General features: G+C 36.5%; 1 protein-coding gene across 3 annotated transcripts; it reads right to left on the bottom strand.

The window, feature by feature from the left end:
* Positions 1-346: 346 nt before the first annotated feature.
* Positions 347-16853, bottom strand: LOC114263414 (uncharacterized). Of its 3 annotated transcripts, none has more exons than XM_028203952.2 (13): positions 16360-16853; positions 14340-14475; positions 13707-13843; positions 7564-7765; positions 7147-7385; positions 6927-7041; positions 6206-6350; positions 5807-5949; positions 5540-5709; positions 4034-4327; positions 3892-3947; positions 2928-3142; positions 347-1985 (listed from the first exon to the last, which is right to left on the bottom strand). In XM_028203952.2, exons 1-13 carry the CDS (start codon positions 16576-16578, stop codon positions 790-792), a joined length of 3267 nt encoding a protein of 1088 aa, XP_028059753.2. In that variant the 5' UTR covers positions 16579-16853; the 3' UTR covers positions 347-789. The 3 variants fall into 3 exon arrangements, with proteins under 3 accessions (XP_028059753.2, XP_082722557.1, XP_082722558.1); XM_082866431.1 differs by having other exon boundaries at positions 14340-14425; positions 16360-16845; XM_082866432.1 differs by having other exon boundaries at positions 13703-13843; positions 16360-16652.
* Positions 16854-23024: the final 6171 nt, after the last annotated feature.

Genomic DNA, 23024 nt, shown 5'->3' with positions numbered 1-23024 from the left:
TTTTCATTTTTCGTGAAGGCTTTTTTTTTTAAAAAAAAATAAAAAATAAAAATTTCAAAAGCTTTGAACTTTTAGACTTTACTCAACTAGATGAAACCAAAAAAAAAGCAAAAAAAAAAAAAAAAAAAATCCAAAACAGTGTACTTTTTTGAATTTCTTTTGACTTTCGTAAATTTTTTTAAATATTTTTACTTGTTACATTCTTTTCTATTAGACTGAAAAACTAAAAAAATTGACACATTTAAAAAAAAAAAAAAAATTATAACCTTTTTAGCTGGATGCCAAGTGGGGTTGCAACAACATTTTCTGCAACCAAGAAAATGATTAGTAACAGCAAACAAGAGACTATAAAAGGAAAGTTCCAACCTCCACTTCCAATAATCTAATTCACTGCACTGTCAATACATAATAACAGCCCTCTGTAACTTGCATATGTGGCTATGCCTTGTTTGGATCAACTTCTTTACTCGCTTTTTAAATAAGCTTTTAGCCTTTCTATGAAAGTTTATTCAATTGACATTTCAATCTTTTACTCTTTTTGTGGACTTTCAGTGTGGCTTTTTGGCTATTTAATCAGAAGCCCGACACAAAAAACTAGTAAAAAACCAAAAGCCAATAAAAAAAGTAGATCCAAACTCCTGCTGGCATAGATTACAACAACCCCTCATCTAATCTCTAAACAATCAAGTCTAAGAGGGCACTGTAATTTTCAAAAAGTAGTTATGTCAGTTATACTTCATATTCGGCGATAGACTTCGAAGGCGTCCCATTTCTTGAATGCTCTCGGTTTCACTTGGATGCAAAAATGGTTTCCAAATCTTGGTCCAAACCTGTAGGTTTCAACTTGAAATCGGCCGGTGAAGTTTGAGACGAGCTCCCACTCCGCTTGCCACTCCAGAATCCGCTCTTTGTGGCACCACTGGTTGAAGGATCGTTTGGAGCTCTGCTTCCAGCTCCACTTCCATCTCTACTAAAACTCGCTTTTGCCATTTCTCGTAGCTGTTTCAGCCAAGGTTTATCTGTTGTACCTGAGCTCCTACTTCCTGAGCTCCTACGCTTGTCGCCAGACGAAGTTGTATCCCCCGGTTCACCATCCACACGTTGATCCATCAAGAACCGGCTCTCTAAGGTTTTGATCAAGTTTTGTGAGATGAAAAGCACGAGGAATCCAATCACGGTGTTTCTCAGACCCAACAACAACGACTCCTCAGAAGGATCCAGCCGCTTTGTCTGTCTGTATAATGCATACCATTCGTTGGTCATTTGAGCCAAAAAAGTGACTAAGAATAGTGAAAGCATGAAGATCCCGATTTTTGTCTCGTCCCGGGTTGAAAATTCCATCTCTAAGAGAACAAAACAAATAGCGAAAATTCCGACTTCACTGCAAACCGAGATGATCTCCACCATCTGAACCTTTTTCTTAATAAACGGCTTCTTAAGGACAAGGAAAAACAGCTGAAATGAGGCAACACATAGTAAGGCAACTGTGGGAGTTTTAAAAGTCCAGCGCACCGAATAGGCACCAGCAATGATTCCAAGACAAACCCGCTTTACGGATTCAAGCAACGTGTAGTATATTCTGAGAATACCGAACACCTTTTGAATAAAAGGTGCTTCTGCATCCTCGTTTTCATCATCGGAAGGGATGATTTGACTGCCCCGCTTGCGGGGATTTCCCACGGAAATCTGAGAAAGCATGTATTTTGGGGGACCCCTTAGATCTTCGAATAGAGGACCTAACATGGTTAGATAAATAGAGTTAGGTTTGTTCTTCCATGTCCACTGGCCTCTTTTACCGGGACCTAGAGTCACCCGAACAATGTCTCGATACCAGTGAATTATCCGGCCCTCATGATGTATTTCCCTGTATTGAAGTAGCTTCCCAAATGAAATTCCAATGGAGAGGAACAAGAATAAGGCTAGCAGTAGGAACGATACAATACCCAATAGGAGAACGCCAACTACAACCTTGGAAGATTCTCCTCCTTGAATCATGAACAAGAAAGACAAATTATTAAAATTAGTGAAGTCACAGCTCAAAGTTAACCTAAATAATTTGAGATGAGCTCTGTTATGACAAAACAAACAAAAACAAGAAAGTTAAACAACACAATTACACAAGAACATGGACGTGGTTCGAGTTAACCTATGTCCACGGGCAGAGGATTTTGCTATCAAAAGAGAAGAAAATGCAAGATTCAAAGCCGTACATCTATAACAAGAGTTCTATCTCCTCACATAACCTTAATTCTCAAAACAACCCATAATATATACTAAGATCCGAAAACGACTGGGTCAGATGTGTGGCCCGTCAATGTCTGACTGTATCAGTGATTAGTGGAGTGCAGTAAATAATGTTCCTTACATACAGATATGTACTTGCTAAGGTTGACCAGTGCAGTTGTAGGATAACACAAATATCACTCCTATATGGGATTTGATTTAAGGTAATGAGAACAGTATGTGTTGCTCATCCGATATATTAACATGGCAATCGTAGCAACTGAACTGATATTAATTTTCACATTAAAACATCATTTTAGAACACGAATTTAAAGAATAATAGCTCAGCCCAGAAAAAGTCAGCAGAAAAAATAAATTGTACTGAAGTGCATATAGTTATGATTTACCTCACAAAATTCAGGTCAAGGAAGGTGCGTCCTAACAAATTATTAAATAAATTGAAGAAAAAATTCCAGATATTTGCTGTCGACGTAACAGATTTGGTAAACGAGAAACCATTCTAAATTGCTATTCTTAATAGAAGTAAAAGATATTTGCAAGATTAGACAGGTTGAACTCAAGTCTAAAAATGGCATATGTCTAATTGAAATGATATGCCTGACATAATGACAAGTCCTATACATGAAGAGCTTTGCTTCCCGGTCTAATGCATATATTATGTAGAAATTATTTATTCCAGTTACCTTTGATTAGAGCTGTCGAGGCTTCACAAATACAGGGTAGTGCAAGAATTATGAGAAATATTTCAAATCTTGGCAAAACGAGTGCTCCATAACTGCCCCTTTTTTCTGAGTTTTTTTGCTTCAATTTTAAGATCAACAGGAGCAAACCGTGCAATAGCATCAAGCTGCCACTAATTGCAGCTAACCAAAACATGCTTCGATTGAAATCCCTCCACCTAAAAAGAAAAAATTAGTCATTTTAGATATAAAAAAAATGTCTTTCTTACCAAAATATGTCTTTCATTTTGGTAAATCAATGAGTTTGCACATGTTCTTTGTTTTATAAATAAATAATAAAAATTTGAGATTTTAAATTTATTGTATTCTCAGTTTTGATCGGCACATAATGCAGCACGGTTGACAAATGATTTTAATTTGTTTATACCCCCAAAGGGTGGTGAATTCATTGAACAAATAAGCATTAGAGATTGTAAATGTGCTGGATTTCATGTTGTGCATTTTCTCATATAGTTTTATCATTTCTTTATGCCGTCATATGGATACAGCAGATGAAGAAGGGTTAATTACATCAAGACCCCTTAACTATTGGTAAATATCACATTACCCCCTCATGTATGAATCCATACATTTTAACCCCCTCAACTATAAATCCGTACATATACACCCTTTTGGAGGAGGCAAGAATGGGTGTAAGTGATGCATTTTTATGGTTAAGGAGGTCAAAATGTACAGGTTCAGAGATGAGGGGGGAAAGATGATATTCACTAAAAGTTGAAGTGATCTTAGTGTAATTAACCCGACAAATAATCACTAAATGCACATAGGGATGAAATATTCCAATAACTTACCCATTTGACTTCTGGGGGAAAGATGATGTTCACTAAAAGTTGAAGTGATCTTAGTGTAATTAACCCGACAAATACTCACTAAATGCACATAGGGATGAAATATTCCAATAACTTACCCATTTGAATTATGTGAATCCAAAATATGATCAGCCTCCGGTCTAATATTTTGGATCTGCCATAGACCCATTCTATCAGGAAAATACTAACAGTATCCAAAGCAAGTTTCATGAAAACTAAGGGGCTTTTTTTTTTTTTTACCTCAAAAAATGATCGGTATTCCATTGGAGTAAGCGGCAACCCATAAACTGAGGCAGCCATATGTGAATTCCATTCTCGCGGTCGCACATTCTCATAAATTTTGGAACTGTATGAATTTGGATTCATCGGAGGATTTGAGCCAACCATGACCTGCTGAACATGCCCCGTTTCCCAAGGGAGACTGAAGTAGGGGATACTCCATTGTAAACCTCTCGCAAATTCAAAATATTCAACTGGCAACGTGACTGCTAACCATCTAGACAGTGCAAAGACCTGAATGTGGCATGCAATTCTCTGTATCAACACAAAACAGTGTTAGAAATAGATACACTTAACCAGGATCAGTGAGACATGAAACACAAATAGGAATAAAAATGAGAATCTAATCAAGCACACAAGAACACATTTATGTTGTTCACTCCAAACTACAACTAGATCCACATTTGTTGCGACTTTCACTGTGATAAAAAAGGCTACAAGAGATACAGAGATAGTCGCCCTCCTTAACTATATATACATAAAAATTAGGAAAAATTCTATTCATACATAAAATTCATTCAAAAAACTCCACAAAAATGATGTGGCAATGCCATTATTGTAAATAAATGCATATTCAATGGTGTTGTGTTTTGAAATAAATGGTCCATAATGAGCCACATCATTATGTATAAAAATTATGTATGAATTTTTTGTTTGTACAGCATCACTCAAAAATTAGGGCAACTAGTCAAAAGTGAGAAAATACCAAAAATATCCTTATACCAAATGGTTAAGTGATTAGTGTCTAGTACTTATCGGGATCCACACCACCCCAACAAACTAAAGATGATGAACATGAGACAGCTAAGTAGTTTTAAGTATTTATCATTTGAAATCTTCTTAATCAATAGTCCTTCCATGGCAGTTGTGCAGACCACCCCACTGCCGTAGCACACACCAAGATATTGTCTACTTTGTACCACGGGGACACGCACAGTTTTGTTCTTCCTTCACTAGAAAAGGTCTCTTGAAGGTTTGTGGGTATGCCACACTTATAAGGTCGGTCAAGAATTCCTAGTGAACCGATGTGGGATGGATTCAGACCCCCCATTTCAAAGGTAGGGGTAAATATTTACATGTTATCATCTATGTTGCAAAGGAGTCTAAACCACCAATATACAATGTATTATTGAGTATTTTTAATTATATGTTAAAAATTATTTCTAGAAATCCTCAAAGTTGTCGTTTAGCATATCTGACAATTTTGTGACAACAGGCAACATTGTAATGAGAGATGGGTAGAATCTTAATCTAAGAAATACGAAAATTCTGGGTGCTAGAGTTAATACAAGACACCTCACAACATTTTTCTCCCTTAATCTTTCATATTTTATTTATCATTTTGACCAATTACCACCACTAACACCTTCCAACTTAATAGGTCCTCTGAATCCACTCACAGAAGTTCATAATATAACAAAACAGTTCAATTATATAGTAAATGTTTAAAAGGGATAAGTAGTTTACAAAAAGGTTCCTTGCAGGATCAGATGTCAAACCCGGAGATGGTCTTGAAAATACCCCAATTGATTGAAGGCTCGCAGTCGAAAGAGTGAGCAGCCCCGCAACTAAAGCTGTCACCGCGAAAGAAGCAGTTGCGAAGGTGGAAACCACCAAAGATATTACAGGTACAGAATCTGCAAAATTGTTAGTTAAAAGAATCAGAATATCACTAATTAATCAAAAGAAAAATATAATTCTAAACTATTTAGCCAGCCTACAATGAATACTTACAGTGCTTGACTTGTAGAATGTTAGATGCCATATTTTCATTCCCAGCAACATCCCTTGTTACGTTTTCAGGAATGCTGACAGATATGGTTTGATTATCTGCCTCTGCCTCTATAACATAAATGCTCGTACTAACTTCACGAAAGCTGGATTCACTTACAAGAAAAATATTAATAAACAGTCTATCCTCCTGAAATTGGTTGCACATTGTGACAAATTTTTGATGATTTTTTCATATAAATATGCCTCTTTGTAATGCAGTAATTATACAGATGATACTCATATATTATAGGGTAAATTACACTAACCTCTCCTGAAGTTTGGATAACCACTCTCAGTATAATTTACCATTTGCTATATTTATAATATATATGCCAAAGGTTTATGTAGCAAATTATTTACCCCAGCAAATGGCCTCCACTGACGGATATATGTGAAGAGTTGAAGCTAAATACTGGCTTCGTGAACTTTATCAATACTGAAATACTATTTTCTCTTGTCCTTGTGCTAGATGTTGTACTCAAACTCACTGCAGGCCTCTGGGAATCTGAAGATTAAACCCAACGTACATCAGAAGGAAACAACCAAATCTCATATATGCCGAGCCCGAAGACAATGCTATGATAAATATAAAAATAAACCATATTTTATGTAAAACACACTTCTCATCGAATATTGTTCTTTGACATGGAAAAGAAGAGGACATTACACTTTATTTGTTTTGGTAGAAAACATTTTATTGTGGAAAACATTTTTCACACTATTTTTTGGGAAAAACTTTTTACTATGTTTGGTTGTGACCTTGAAAGTAATATGATAGTGGTAATGGTAGTAATGGTGTTGGTGTGGTGGTGGTGATTGTGGCGGTGGTATGTGGCAGCGCCAGAGGTGGTGGTAGTGGAGGTGGTAGTGGAAAACGTTTTCCACCCAAACAAGGCTTTTTTTTGTTGATGACTGGAAAAAAAATTTATGGACTTTAGTCTTCTGTCGTACCAAACACCAGACAATGTGAAAAATGTTTTCCAAAAAATATTCTCTGCCAAAACAAACAGAGCATTAAGTTTATTCTCCTGGAAATAATATGATATCTTTCATAAACTTCCTATCTAGATGTAAAACATACCATAAAGGAAGGTAACTGGAGCAACAGGAGAAACTGGGGTCCCCTGTCTGCTTATTATTAAGCTTGAATTAAGGCTAACTGTGACTATACACATGCTGGATATATCTTCCACCACCTGAGAAGTGATAATAAAAATAAGACTATTGTACATAAAATAAAGGAAAAATAAATTTTTGTAGAGAAATTAGAATATGAAATTCAAAGCTTTTAGCCAACTGACCATAAAGCCAAATCTGCGATTTCTGAGGCTATTTCCAGTAATAGGAAGAAGCGAGCCCTGACTTGTGTTGAGAGAATTCAACATTTCAGTTGATGAATTGAGAACAGATTCTGTGAAGTACAGATAAACCTTCAGGTTTTCATAGTTATTCGTTGCTTGTACAGTTCTCATTTCACTGTTAAGTTGAAGTAGCTTTTCAGGTACATGAGTCCTCAGGTTGACAAAGACGCTTCGTCTATCTGTAGAATTCGACCACCAAAACTTCAAAGTAAATTAGATACTCAGATAGAAAATTGAAACAAAAGTAGTCATATTTCTGACCAAAAAGATCATATTCTTTCTTTTGCTCTCTTTTGTTTTTGGTAAAAGTAAAATACAAATAACTGACAATAATGCCTAATTGAATATTGGACTCACCAAAATGTAGCAAAAAACTCGAATTTGATGTTCTTGTAAATTTATTTCCAGCACTATCTGTACAGAAATTTTTGTCCATGACCAAAATCACACGTCCATGATCAACACTTGAAGACAAACTCACAACAAGAGAAAATTTGAGGTTGGGCTCAAGAATGTTGAATGTAGATGGTACAACTTGGCCAGCACCATAGACAAGAAGCTGTATTAAGACGCACATTTATCCATTAGAATTCAATTCAATATACTATCACATTGGTAGTGCTGCTAGACTAAACATTGAGGAAAGCTTACAAAAGGGTAAAATCATGACTAAAACCACTGATTAGAGAGAATTATCAGAAATGCATAAATTATGAAAGAATAATTTGAGAGAGTGATAGAGGATTGAGAGAGAGAGAAAGAGCTACTGAAATATTCTGTTGTATTAATTTACAAGATGATTTACACTCTCTTTTATAGAGAGGGAAAGCTACATAGGGTGCCTTAATAGCACCGAAAGAAGAAACACAAATGGGGAACATCATTATGACTAACACTACCATCATTATGACTAACACTAGAATACAAATGGGGAACATCATTATGACTAACACTAGAATATACAATAATAAACTAACAATGGAATATACAACAATAATAAACTAACATCCCCCCGCAAACTCAAGGAGGGAAAGCATCAACCAAGTTGAGTTTGGAAACAAGATCATGGAAGCGGCCAGGAGGATGAGCTTTAGTGAAGATATCAGCGGGTTGATCGACTGAAGCAATAGGGAGAAGATGAACAGTACCACTGGTAACATGCTGGCGAATGAAATGACAATCAATCTCAATATGTTTGGTGCGATCATGAAAAACATCATTGTGAGCAATTTGAATGGCACTCTGATTGTCACAATAGAGAGGAGTAGGACCAGAAGAAGAAACACCCATATCAGCAAGTAGCCAGCGAAGCCAGAGAAGTTCCTGAGTAGTATCAGCAAGAGCTCGGTATTCAGCTTCGGTGCTAGAGCGGGCAGTGAGGGATTGTTTTTTGCTACGCCAAGTAAGAAGAGAATCCCCTAAGAAGAAGCAGAAACCCGTGGTAGAGCGTCGATCCGTAGGATCCCCAGCCCAATCAGCGTCGGAAAAGGCACGCAGATCAAGAGAGGAGGAAGCAGAAAAGTGAAGGCCATGGAACAGAGTGCCTTTGAGGTAGCGAAGGATGCGGAGTAGAGCAGTATAGTGGGGAGTGCGGGGAGCCGACATGTACTGACTAACAATGTGAACGGCATAGGCAATGTCAGGACGAGTTACTGTGAGATAGACAAGACTGCCGACGAGCTGGCGATAAAGAGTAGCATCAGAGAGAAGAGTCCCATCGAGAGGAGTGAGACGAATCTGAGGATCAACTGGAGTAGAGGTAGTTTTGCAATCAGTAAGACTAGCACGAGCCAGAAGATCGGATGTATATTTGGCTTGGGACAAATAGGAACCAGTAGAATCATGAGAGACTTCAAGACCTAAGAAGTAATGAAGAGTACCAAGGTCCTTCATCTCAAACTGTCGGTGGAGAAACTGTTTGAGGTGGAGAATACCAGCTTCATCATTACCAGTGATAATCATATCATCCACAGATAAAAGAAGAAGAGTGGTACCATGAGAAGTAGACCGGATAAAAAGAGCAGAGTCATAGGAGCTAGAGGTGAACCCGAAGTCATGAATGGCAGAACTGAACGTAGCAAACCAAGCACGAGGCGCCTGCTTGAGACCATAGAGAGCACGCTGTAGTTTGCAAACCTGATGAGGTTGAAAAGTGGACCCAGGTGGAGGTTGCATGTAGACCTCCTCAAGAAGATGACCATTGAGGAAAGCATTTTTGACATCCATCTGAAAGAGCCCCCAGTGGCGAGCAGCAGCAACAGCAAGTAAACTGCGAACAGAGGTAAGCCGAGCAACAGGAGAGAATGTCTCCTCATAATCAATACCATATTCCTGGTTGAAACCCTTGGCAACAAGACGAGCTTTGTAGCGTTCAATAGAGCCATCAGAATGTGTTTTGATTTTGTAAACCCATTTGCAGCCAATTGCAGTCTTGCTAGGAGGAAGATCAACAAGATCCCAAGTATGAGCTTTGTCTAAGGCCTGGAGTTCATCAGTCATAGCTTGCTGCCAAAGAGGATTAGTACAGGCCTCACGATAGGAGGTAGGTTCATAAGTAGAGAAGGCAGCAGATCCAACAATATAATCACGAAGATGGAGAGGAGGTTGAGTTACCCGGCGTGGTCGACCCGTAGGAGGATCGGTGGGAGGAAGAACCGGCGGAGAAGGAGGTGTGGCAATAAGAGGTAGACCGTCAGAGGGAGCAGGCTGGACGGGATCAGGAGTGAGCAAGGGAGTCTCGATGAATGAGGAACCTGTATTAAAATCAGCAGAGAAAAGATCGATGGAAGGATTAGTAAATAGTACTGGAGTGGAAAGTGCGGGTAAGTGAAATGAGGAGAGTGAGGAAAACATTTGGTGTTCCCAAAAAACGACATGGCGAGGGATACGAAGACGTTTAGAGAGAGGATCCCAACAACGAAAACCTTTATGTTCAATTCCATACCCAAGAAAGCAACAAAGTCGAGAACGAGGTTCAAGTTTGGTGTGTTCATGAGATTGAAGAAGAACAAAGCAGGCAGAGCCAAAAACCCGGAGATTGGCGTAAGGAGGGGGAGTGCCATGCAGACGTTCAAAGGGAGTTTGATTATGGATGACAGGAGTAGGAGCACAGTTGATAGTGTAAACAGCAGTGAGGGCAGCTTCCCCCCAAAAGTTTTCAGGACAGGAAGAAGAGAGAAGGAGAGCACGAGTAGTGTCAAGGATATGTCTATGTTTCCGTTCAGCGCGGCCATTTTGCTGGGACGTGCCAGCACAAGAACGATGAGGCAGGGTACCATGATGCTGAAGAAAGGAAAGGAAATCTGAATCCCGATATTCCATAGCATTGTCAGAGCGAAAAATTTTGATGGCTTTGGAGAATTGGGTGTGGACCATTTGGGCAAATCTATAATAAATGTGTTTAAGTTCAGACCGATGTTTCATGAGAAAAAGCCAAGTAAACCGGGAAAAATCATGAATAAAAACAACAAAATAGCGGGAGCCCCCCATAGTAGTAGTAGGGGAGGGTCCCCAAATATCCGAATGTATAAGATCAAAAGGTGCAAGAGAAACAGAAGTACTTTTATTAAATGATAAAGCAGGTTGTTTGGCAAGTTGACAGGGTATACAATCGAAATGATCGGGAATTACATGACCCAACTGGCCACTAGAAACCAAAGACTTTAAACGATTAACAGAAATATGCCCTAAGCGACAATGCCAAAGATGAAAGGGAGATAATGAGGAAGGCGATGTAGGAGCAGCGATCTGAGGAGAGGGAGGAACATGAAGGTGAATGAGTTCATAGAGACGTCCACGCTTACGGCCGATCCCAATAGTCTGCCCCGTCTGAGGGTCCTGTACCAAACAATCAGTAGCAGAAAATGTGACAGTTAGACCAAGTTCACATAATTGACCAATGGAAATAAGGTTTAAGGTGAGAGCAGGAATATGATAAACTTGAGGTATAGATAAAGAAGAGGTGGAAACAGTACCAACATGACGAACAGACATGAGGGAACCATCAGCAGTATGAATGGAGGGAAAATGAGGAAATGAGGAGGATGAAGAAAAGATAGTAGAATTGGAGGTCATATGATTACAACAGGCAGAGTCAAAATACCAAGAAGAGTTACCTGGGATGACAGACAAAGCAGTAGGAGGAGTTGTACCGGAAGGGGAGAGAAGTTGTTTGAGCATGGCCTCTACATCCGTCGGAGAAAAGCGATGGGTAGACGGAGCAGGTGACTCAGAGAACCCCGCAGAGGCAGAAGCATCAGTGTGAGGAGATTGATTTCTGGAAGCAGCAGCAGCAGTGTGATGAGACTGATTCCCGGAAGCAGCAGTAGCAGTGTGATGAGACTGATGCCCGGAACAATGAAAGCTTCCCCGGGAAGAGCCACGGCGAGAGGAGTGGCTATTGGAAGATGATCGGGAAGGATTGCGAAAACAATCCTGTTGCAGATGACCAGGACCAAGTTTGTTGCAGTAGCGACAGGATTTGACGGGGCAGTTGACCAGGAGATGGGTTGAAGGAAGGCCCCGATTCTGACAATAGAGGCAAGCAGTGGTCCGCGGGGGAAATGACGGCCGGGACGGAGGAGTGGCAAGAACAGAGTCCACATGATGAGTTTGAAGTGTACCAAGACGAGTCTCCTCTGATAGCAACTCAGAAATTGCTTGTTCAAGAGTGGGCAATGAATGACGATGAAGCAGAGAGGCACGTACGGGCTCAAAAGAGGAAGTAAGAGCCATGAGAAAGTGCACCAATCTTTGCTGGTTGCGATAGATAGTAAATAAAACAGCATCTTCGTGGTTATGCCAAGTCGGTTCTGAAAGAGCAAGCTGATCCCAAACAGAGTACATTTGAGAAAGGAAGTCATTGATGGACTGAGTGGATTCTTGGCGCATGCGATGAAGTTGGTTCTGAAGTTGATATTGATGGGCAAGACCAGTAGTCTGGTATCGTTCTTTCAAAAAATTCCAGATGTCTTTGGCAGGAGTATTTACAGAGTCTAGCTGAAAACGACCAAACTGAAGACTGATAGAGGTAATAGAGGTATTACGAAACCAGGTAATGATTTGGTAATTCTTACTGTCCCATTCCTCAAGTCGGTCTTCATATGTAGCAGTATGAGCAATAGTTTCAGTAGTGACACTGTTTTTTACCGGTTTAGTCACATCCCCGGTGACAATTCGCCAGAGCTTCTTGCCTTTGAGGAAGGAAGACATGGCTTGGGCCCACAGAACATAGTTTGAACCATTCAAAATAACGGAAATGGGATGGGAGGCATCAGGACGATCCATAATACTAGTTGAGTAGGATTAAAGCAATAGGAATAGACCTGTAGGAGCAAAATTTGGTAAAACAGAGTGTACCAATGAGTCCGGAAGGTCGAAAATAGCCAGGAAAGGTCTGCTGGACAGAGATGATGTCAGCGATGATGTCAGCGGCGCACGTTAGCAGAGTGCAGGGAGGAGCACGTTAGCAGGAAGGCGGCAGCGCACGGTAGCGAACAGGCGCAGGCGCGGTGCACAGTAGCCGTTTTGGCGCACGCGGGTGCAATGTAGTGAAGCGGCGCACGAAAGGCGCACAGTAGCAGGCGCGGCGTACGGGAGTGGTAGGGCTGACGTCAGCCGCGGTTGTGTGGGCGCGTGGTGGCGCGTGGCGGAGGAGAGTAGCAACAGATGGCGCGTGCGGGCGCGTGTGAGAGTGGTGGCGGAGCTGGTGACGCGCAGAAGACAAGGGCGGCGCGTGTGGGCGCGTGGAGGGTGTTCTGAGAACGGGCTTGGTACCGTTGGAATCGTGAGGAAATTCCGAGCGGTTTGATGTATGCCACTGTGTACGGGACTAAACACCAAAATCAAAAATTGCCAGAAATGTAATACTGGGCTCTGATACCATGAAAGAATAATTTGAGAGAGTGATAGAGGATTGAGAGAGAGAGAAAGAGCTACTGAAATATTCTGTTGTTGTATTAATTTACAAGATGATTTACACTCTCTTTTATAGAGAGGGAAAGCTACATAGGGTGCCTTAATAGCACCGAAAGAAGAAACACAAATGGGGAACATCATTATGACTAACACTACCATCATTATGACTAACACTAGAATACAAATGGGGAACATCATTATGACTAACACTAGAATATACAATAATAAACTAACAATGGAATATACAACAATAATAAACTAACAAATTAAAAGAAAGCATACAGCGGGCAAGATGTTTAAAACAAGACATTTCAATGCATGTATAATTTATTTAAGGTTCTTTTTAAGTATTAAAGCAAATCACACAATTACTCTCAACCAGGGAGATACTTCAACATTATCTTCATGCGAGTTAGCTATTGACTTTAGCTAAAATGTATAGGAAGAAAACCATGAAAGAAGCCAACCTCTCTCATAAAACCACAAATTATGAACAAGGTGAAAGAGAGATTATACACAACAACAGAACGGAGATGAAGAAAAGAGAAACTATTAAATTGATTTTCAGGTGGTCACGTACTCACATTGCAGGCATTTGTGGATGAACATCCAAAACCACCTCCACCAGTACACGGTTCACTGAAAGAAATATTTACAGGAACATTAAGAGTATTTGTAAAAGATGTTGCTGCTGTAACATATGCTGTTGGGGGAATAGTATCTGCATTATTATGGCACAACCACAATTAGAAAGTATTTCAAGAAATTAAAGCCATAGAAGTGCCAACAAATATAATCTTAAATTTGATTCTCAAATACAGTTCCCTCATGCTTCATAATGTTGGAAACCTCTAGCTTCTATGTTATCGAGGTTTTTTTTTTTAAGTGAGCACCAGGCTTTAGACTTCCTTTTCAGTAGAATATTTGAAACCAAAACATTCTGTGTTTGGATACATAGGTGAACAACACTCCATTGTAATTCATGGTATTGGAAAGCATAAAATATGATCATCTTCTACAAAACATTTTCTATTGAACAACTATTGGGGGGAGATAAAGACATTTCTTTTTTTCTTTTTCTTTTATTTTTGGAACAAGAGATAAGACATTTGTTCACACATTTTTACGAACAGAATATTTATATATGCCTATGGATGATGAAGATCTTGTTGAAAATTCAACTAGATCGCCATAAGTACAAAGGAAGGTTTCCTAACCAACAGTCCAGTTATAGCTAGCACAGCCGATGCCTTGAGCCCCATTGGTGCAGACGTTGAATGTATGAGTTCCATCCTGCAAACCCCTGTAAGAAACCTCCCTAGCATCACAATTTGAAGGTGTGCTATAATCCAGCTGCATGAACAGTGTATAAATATATATTATTTAACAAATTTGATAAGAAAATAAAATAAAATAAAAAATGGCCAAATTAAATCGACAAGAAAAATAATAAATTTATTAACACAATGAAGCCCCTTCTCAACTTTAGCCTAACAACCCAGGTAAACAACGAGTGCAGGCCTTGGCGCAGCACTAAAGTTGCCCCATTGCTACTTAGGAATTCAAACTACATAATATTAGGGAATTAGGGAGCCCATAAGCGCACAACAATACCGGCCCAATCCAATAGGGAGAAACTCTAAAGTCGACAAACGCCACATCAAGGCCCAACATACATCATTTGAAACTCATACCCACTTAAAAGCTTAAGCCTATAAGTTTTTTTATTCTTTATCCGATGTGGGACTCTACCTTCACACATACTCCAACAATCTCCCCCTCATGTGTGAACCAAACATTAGGCCTCGAGTCTGATCTATCATCAACAGATTCATCATAGATCACATGCACTCCCCCTTAATCTTGACCTATAACTCTCCAACATCAAGTCCAACTTATAACTCTCCAACATGAAGTCCAACTTGGGCCATACTCCATTAAGAGTTACCTTGCCGCAGTCCAACCTCTACATGCACCGGGAATTTTTCTTTTGCTCCATCAAGAGTCAACACGGATTTTTTTTCTTGCTCCATCAAGAGTTTTCCGTGCAAGCCTAAGTCCACCGACATCAATGCTCTAGGAAAGTCCACCCATAGATCATCTGCCATTGGCTCTGATACCAGTTGTCAGGGAATTAAGAAGTCCACAAGCGCACAGCAATACCGACCCAATCCAAGAGGAAGAAACTCTAGAGTCCACAAGCAATACCGACCCAATCCAAGAGGAAGAAACTCTAGAGTCCACAAGCGCACAACAATACCGACCTAATCCAACAGGGAGAAACTCTAGAGTCCACAGACGCCACATTAAAGCCCAACATACATTATTTGGAACTCATATCCACTTAAAAGCTTAAGCCTATAAGTGGAAAGCCCATCTAATGTATATTAAGACCCATCTTTTTTACTTTTTATCCGATGTGGGACTCTACCTTCACACATGCTCTAACACATAAATCTGACCCTCCCAAACCGTGCAATGGCAAGAGCCTCATGTACTAAACTACTCTTTTTTACCCAGGTAAACATGGTCAGGAAAGAAGAAACGTAAGGAAAATGTTATTCATACAAAAATTTTATACATAAGCTATTACCAATATGATGTGACAATGGTATTTTTTCAATTAAATGTAGTTTAAATGGACACTTTGTTTCAAAATGATAAATCCTAATGCAACCAAGTCATTTGTATACAAATTTTGTATGAATTTTTTTGTTTGTATATCACTACTCAAAACAGAATAGGCTAGAACTTGTTCAAGACATGCAACTTGGTAGCTGAACTTTATATAAAAGTAATCATAAAGCAAAGCACGCCTTCCCTACCTTCTAAATAATTAGTTTTTTTCTGCTTATTTAAGCTATTTCTTCCCCATAAGCTTTAAACTACACCAAACAATCTGTCACATCCTTCCAAAAATAAAATGAACTATAATAAGCTCATTTAAGTTGCAGAAAACATGGCCATAATCTATAAAAATAAATTCTGAATCAATGGGAGATCAAATAAACCCAAAATTCTTATGTTTTTGTCAAGTGATTCATTACAAATTTCTCAAACCTATCACATGACTTGAAAAAACAGATATGCTGATGAATTAACACTTGTCTAGACGACAAAACCACGAAATGGAGAACTCCAAATCAGATCCGTAGTATCAATTAAGATGCACACAAACACAGAGTGAATAGCTAAAAATCAGAGCAATGTAGCAACATAGTATATATATATACAAACCGTGCAATTGGTGATACAGTTTGGGCAAGTATCCCCATTAGGACCCACAAAAACTTGAAAAGAAAATGTAGCAGAGTTGAGCTTTGAGAATGCATGGGGGGTCTCGAAGAACTTCACAGAGACCTCAGAAGTGTTGTGACATTGAGCCTTCAAAAACAAACCCACAAAAACCCAACAGTGCAACAAAACCAGCCATGAAGCTTTTTCTTGCAAACCCATTTTCAGATGAATCCAATAAATCACATGTCAGAGGTTTGCGTAATCTGAGAGTAGGTTTTGCTTGTGAATGGCTCGTGAGATGGAATTTGAACAAAACAGAGAGGTTTTGTGGGGTTGCTATGGAGAGTAGAGAGACCCGTGAAGAACAATGTGTGTGTGCGTGTGTGTGAATGATTGAAGAGAGAGGGGATTAGATTAGAGAGGAATGGGGTGAGTGATTAGTGGTTGATGAAGGTTGCGATTGAGGATAGTGCACATGAGACTGACAGTGAAACAGAGTGTACTATGAGTGATAATAGATAGATAAGAGAGAGAGAGAGAGAGAGAGAGAGAGAGAGAGGGAATTTTGGAAAAAAATAGGAGGCATATAAATAAAATGACGACACGACAGGGAAACATTTTAGTTATCATGATTCTGTCTTTTCAAAACCATTTTGGAAAAGGAGATGGCTTATGGATTGGTGCATATTGTTCGTAAAATTAATTATAAGTTTTATTTTAATAATATAAATTATTTAATATGTAAAAATTGTTGAGTGCTTTATATTTAAAAAAATCACATTGATCGAATATTTGATCGAAACATATTTTTGTTAATAATTTAATTTTAAAATTATATTTATTATTGATAAAAATGTGTTCTGATCAAGAGACTACTATTATTTAATCAATGTGATTTTTTACAAACATAGAATACTTGATGATCTCTACACATTAAACGGTTTGAATTATCAAAACAGGACCTTTGATAGTCTCCACATGCTTAACAGTATACTCTAATTCACTATGTGAACTAGGGAGAATTCTCTCTTTGAAAAAATGTGTTTAGTTTAAAATTTTTAAAAATAATTTTTTGAATTCATATTTTGTTGTCTTTAATATTTTTTTAGATTGCTTAATTTGAATAAATTTATAAATAATAATGCTACAAAGCCCGAATATAGGGGCTCGAATTTGGCTCGAAATTAGGGGGAAGAAAAAGGAGGAGGAGGAGGAGAAGAAGGAGAAGAAGAACTCAACTGGAGGGGCCAACAAAATCGGGCGGAGGTAGAGGTGAAGGTGGAGGCGGAGGCGGATGCGGAGGCGGCGGCGGGCGGAGGCAGAGGTGGAGGCAGGGCTGCAATGCCGACAAGCGACGAGGGACGAGCTGCGAGATCGGCCGACGAGCTAGGACGCCGACGGGCTGCGATGCCGACGACGACCTGCGTTCTCGCTCTCGCCTCTGTGTTCTCTCTCTCGCCTCTGTTCAACTCAACGAAGAAGAAGAAAGAAAAGGAAGAAAAGAAAAGGAAGAAAAAAAAAATCAAAACCCAAAACGACATCGTTTTGGGTTTTGAGCCAAATTCGAGCCCCTAATTTCGGGCCCTCAAACATTATTCAATTTATAAAGTATAAAATTTATTTGTTAATGTTTTGTTTGGTTAGGTGGGTTAGATTGGGTGGAGACTAAATTAACTAATAAAAAATAAAATAGGTTAAAAAAAATTAATAAAATAGAATATCATATTCAAATTATAATTATTTTGTTTTTTCTCTCATAAAAATAAAAAAATTCAAACCAATCGGATTTTTTAGTCTCAAGTTAAAAAAAAAATTAACTCCAAAAAAATAACTAAAAACGTTTTTATCAAACGACACCTAAATATTGAAAAAAAATTAAAAGTATAATATATTTTCGTATTTTTTGAATTTATTGAAACTTATAAAAAAAAATTCATAAATATTTTATTTTTTATATTCAACTTACTTAATTTTATGATAAAATTACATAGGAATGTACATTGCTCGCGGAAACATTATTATAAATAAATCTGAATCAGTCTAGAATTATGTGAAAACGAACTAACCTTCGTACGAGTCATGAGAACACCATTATTGATCCTTTTCACGGGATTGGAAAATACAAAATAGTTAATATATTTCATAAACTTTAATTAAATCAAGTTGAAATAAAGTATGGATGTAATTGAATTTATCTGTAATCCAAATAAGATAACAACATTGAAAAATGAGGCAAGTTTTTCTTCATATCTTTGCTGAAAAATATTAATAATTCATCATTTCATTCGCAATAGACTTGTAGTAAATGAGTTTGGCCTATATCATTGGAGATATAACAAATTAAATGTTAAAATGTATTATACTACATCATTTGTATAAAAAAAACTATTTTAGTGTCAATCATTTTCCTATGTTTATTCCAGACGTGTGAAACCTATATAAATAAATAATTTAGATTTGTTTTGTGATATTAATACTTGTTACAATGAATAATTTCTTCAATATGCAAGCAAATGGGATGCAATTAGGATTGCAAATGAGTTGAACCGGGTCGAGCTGAGCTTTAATATATTTAGATTTGTTTATTAAAATTTTAATGAGTTTGAGTTCGAGCTCGAGCTTGAGCTCAATAAAAATTTAACAAATCAAGTTTGAGCTGAGTTAGTTTAGGCTTGACTCGAGCTTGAACCTATTCGTGAACCTTAATGAGACAAAAAATTTATAAATTTATATTTGCATATGAGACTAAATTTACAATTAAAACTTTAATTATATAACTATATATACAATATATATAAACATACTTTTAAAAAGTTAATATTTTACCAAAATAATAATATCTACCACTACTATTATATAAATGTCACGCCCCAAGCTCTGTGACAACGCCGCACACTCATATAAGTGAGCATGCAAGGCTAAGAATCCAATCACATAACCCATAAAATAAAATACTCAAATTAAATCCTTAATTGTCATAATGCCAGAATCCATAAAAATAAATAGTTCTCATATGAAAATGCCCACCAAATCCACTAATTTAATCCACTAACAAAACAATAATCCAAGTACTTAAATCATGGTCCTACTCTCGGCACTCCCACATGTAAAAAAAAAGATCCCGCGCAGCTCTACTCTTCAGAATCTGAAAAAAAAAATAAGGGTAAGCTAGATAGCCCAGTAAATAACCAACCATCACTGCTAGCTGGATCAAGTATACAAAAATAAATAAATAAATCGATAACCAATAAATATAATTTTTTTTCTATAGTTCAATAAATGAACAATTATTTGTAAGGTGGTTTTATAGCTAAAAATAAACAATGTACAATACATTTTAAATGAAAAGCCAACAAGATAATTCAAAGTAATTCGTTGTTCAAATCGATGGTTCGATATTCAGATGGTTCGATGATTTGATTCACAAAACCCAAGTCTTATTGACTACGGTCACATAGCCCGTGACAAGGCTCAGAACCACACATAGGCCGGTGGTAAAGCCCCAAAAGAAACTAGTTTCTATGCCAATAAATAACCCCCATTGGCTAGGGTCCAAATCATAGTCAGACTAGAGTGATGCTCAGAATTCACACAATACACAAATTTTAAATAAAACATTCGATATTTTCAGAATAAACGTTTAGTATAATTTTCAGAATAGTTTCACTGAATATTCAAATAATTTTCATAATAATATTCGATGTTGTTTTATACTTGACCCATATTTTATTTTAAGAGAACAGGAAAGCTACGAATAAATATTTATGATTTTAAACGATTCGATAGGATTAAAAATAAACCAACAGTGATAGAGGGTTACTTACCTCAAACAGCTAAAATAATATTTCCCAAGCTAATCTCAAATTACTAAGATCCACTTCAATCTCACAAACCTAATAAAATATTGCACCGCATAAACAATTATTATGTGCACCCATCCATCTCTTCTTGTAACAACAATAGAATAAATTAACCCAATAGTCTATTAGGAACTCTCACGATTTAGCATCAAAACAAAGCCATCACGGCTTCAGAAATTCTCAACCCATATTATTCTCTTGTTGTTTATATACATGTAAAAATTGTAATTGCTTGTAGTCAATTGTGTATCCTACAAATACACCACCATTAAACTTAACCCATCCCATATCAATCTCAAAATATGAACCACCCAAATGGGATGCCAAATACACTCTAAAATTGAGCAAAATTGAGACCCTCAACATAGACTACATCAATATATCTATTTAATCATATATGCCCATAAAAGCATCTATTGATATATTAACACTAAAATCATAGATAGGAATACAATAAAATAAATCTTACCTAAGTGATGAATAAAGAAAAACCACCACTCTTATGAATCCTCTCTCTTCCTTGGTTTGGGTTTCTTTTCTTTAATTTTATACTTTTCCAAACCCTTGTTGCTGCCTTCACCTTTAACTCTTCCAAACCCTTTCTGCAGCACAAGCCTCTCTTCTCCTTTTCTTTTCTTTTTTCTTTTACCTTCTCAAACCCTAGCCGCCTATGGAGCAATTCACAGCCTCTGTTTTGTTTGTTCTCCAAGACTTAAAGCCACAATAGGTGGGCTTATTAACCTAATTTCGCAAAGTTACAAAATTACCCATCTAAGTGATAGGAAATATAATGCCATCTCATAACTAATTCTTTGATATTAATAAATGACCCATATAAATTAATTTAATTACTAATCTATCCAATAAAATAATCATATTTAAAACTTGGGTATTACATAAATGTACTATCTATAGTTAACTATTATTTACATTTATATTTTTTAAATTTATAAATAACATATTTATCTTATTTTTTGTACATATTTTTACATTATTTAATATATAAATAATAAATGTTAAACAAGCCAATTAACGAACTAAACTTACGAGTTGATCTTTAGTACGTTTTGGCTTGTTATTAAAATTTAACGAGTGAGAGTTCAAGCTTGAAGGCAAAAACTAAAATAAAATAAATTTAATGAACCAAGTTCGAAAGAGCTCCTATCGAGTCGAATTCGAATCTGTTCACGAATGACTCTATTCATTTGCAGCCCTAGATGCAACAACAATATTGACTTGTAAACACAAAAAAATGGAATAAATCAATTCAACCATGTTTGAAGAAAATAAAATTACAATAAATTTAACAAATTTAATATAATTATACTTTTTTTATAATAAAATTAAAGTGATTGGAACTAATATAAATGAAATGTAAATACATAATTAATAATATAGTTATTCATTTTTTTTACTAATAGCATCCATAATTAAATATAGATTTTATAAAAATATAACCCAAAAAACACAACAACAACAACTTCACATGCATGGACAGCTTCACCTTCCAAATTAGACAGAACATGTTCAGATTTGTTTAGTTACCCATTTTGGCTGTCAAATTGTAGTTGTACCAAATTTTGATTCAATTGCCCTCATTCATCCTGCCTCTCCTGCTTGTATTAAAATAGTTAGAGGTTAACTAATTAAATTCATGGAATCAAATCTCAAAATACAGATCAATAATTAAATATTTCATTTACTATTCACTCTTAGATTGTATTTGAATTGTGAATTTGAAAAGAAAAAAATAAATAAAATACAAGTAAAATGTAACTATAAGTTATGATAATATTTAAATTGTTCGGCTTGTCACTAATTGGAAAACTTGAATGGATCATTTCGTTTGGCCGTATGAGTCTGCAATAGATTATGGGTTGGTTTGGGAAGTGGGTTGGTTTTTTGGCTTTTTAATTTTTTTGGTTATTTTAGTCTGGACTAAAAACTTGATTTGGGAAGGACTTTTTGGCTTTTTGACTTTTTTGACTTTTTTGTAAGAGAAGAGTGTAATGATTATGAATTAGATGTGATGTTTTATTTTTTATGGCTAAAATAGCCTATTTTGTCTTTTGTGACTAAAATAGCTAAAAAAGTCCCTAACCCAACTTGTCAAACGGAGGCTATGATTATTAAATTGGTTTAGCTTTTATATATATATATATATATATATATAATCTACACACAAGTGTTGAGAAAATAAATAAAGTACATTGTCATATGGTGAGCCCACATAAGTGTTTGAAAATGATTTTTTAAATTGAATAAAAAAAGGAGCAAATTATGCTAACGGTCCTTATAATTTGAAATTTGTGTCATTTTATTTCTTGATTTTTCAATTGTGACACATTTGATCTTAAATTTTAAATCTTGTTTCAAATAAGGACAATTCAAGAGCAAAGTTGTCAATTTGATAAAATATAAATTAATTTGACAAAAATAAATGTCAAAAAAATATTTTTGAATTTTTAAAAATTATTTCTAACCACCAAAGATAAAATGTAAAATTGATAAATTTTTTACACATTTATTTCTTTATTTATTTTACCAAATTAATTTTATTATGTGTTTGGATGATGATCATATAATGAATGGTTGTTTTTATTTTCATTAAATTAGTTTCTATTTTTTCGAAAGTTAAATATGGTGACACTTTGATATCAATATTAAACTAATCTATTAAATCAAAAAATCTAAAATTAAAAACATTTCATATATTAAATATATCGATTATACATTAAAAGCCTAACAATCACCCATTACAAGATCATCATCCAAACACATAATAAAAATTAATTTGATAAATAA

Source organism: Camellia sinensis, chromosome 4 (genome assembly GCF_055761805.1).
Source record: "Camellia sinensis isolate YWXY chromosome 4, ASM5576180v1, whole genome shotgun sequence".
NCBI classification, from domain to species: Eukaryota; Viridiplantae; Streptophyta; class Magnoliopsida; order Ericales; family Theaceae; genus Camellia; species Camellia sinensis.
Note: the sequence above shows the minus strand (reverse complement) of the source record. Positions and strands in the feature narration are given on the sequence as shown.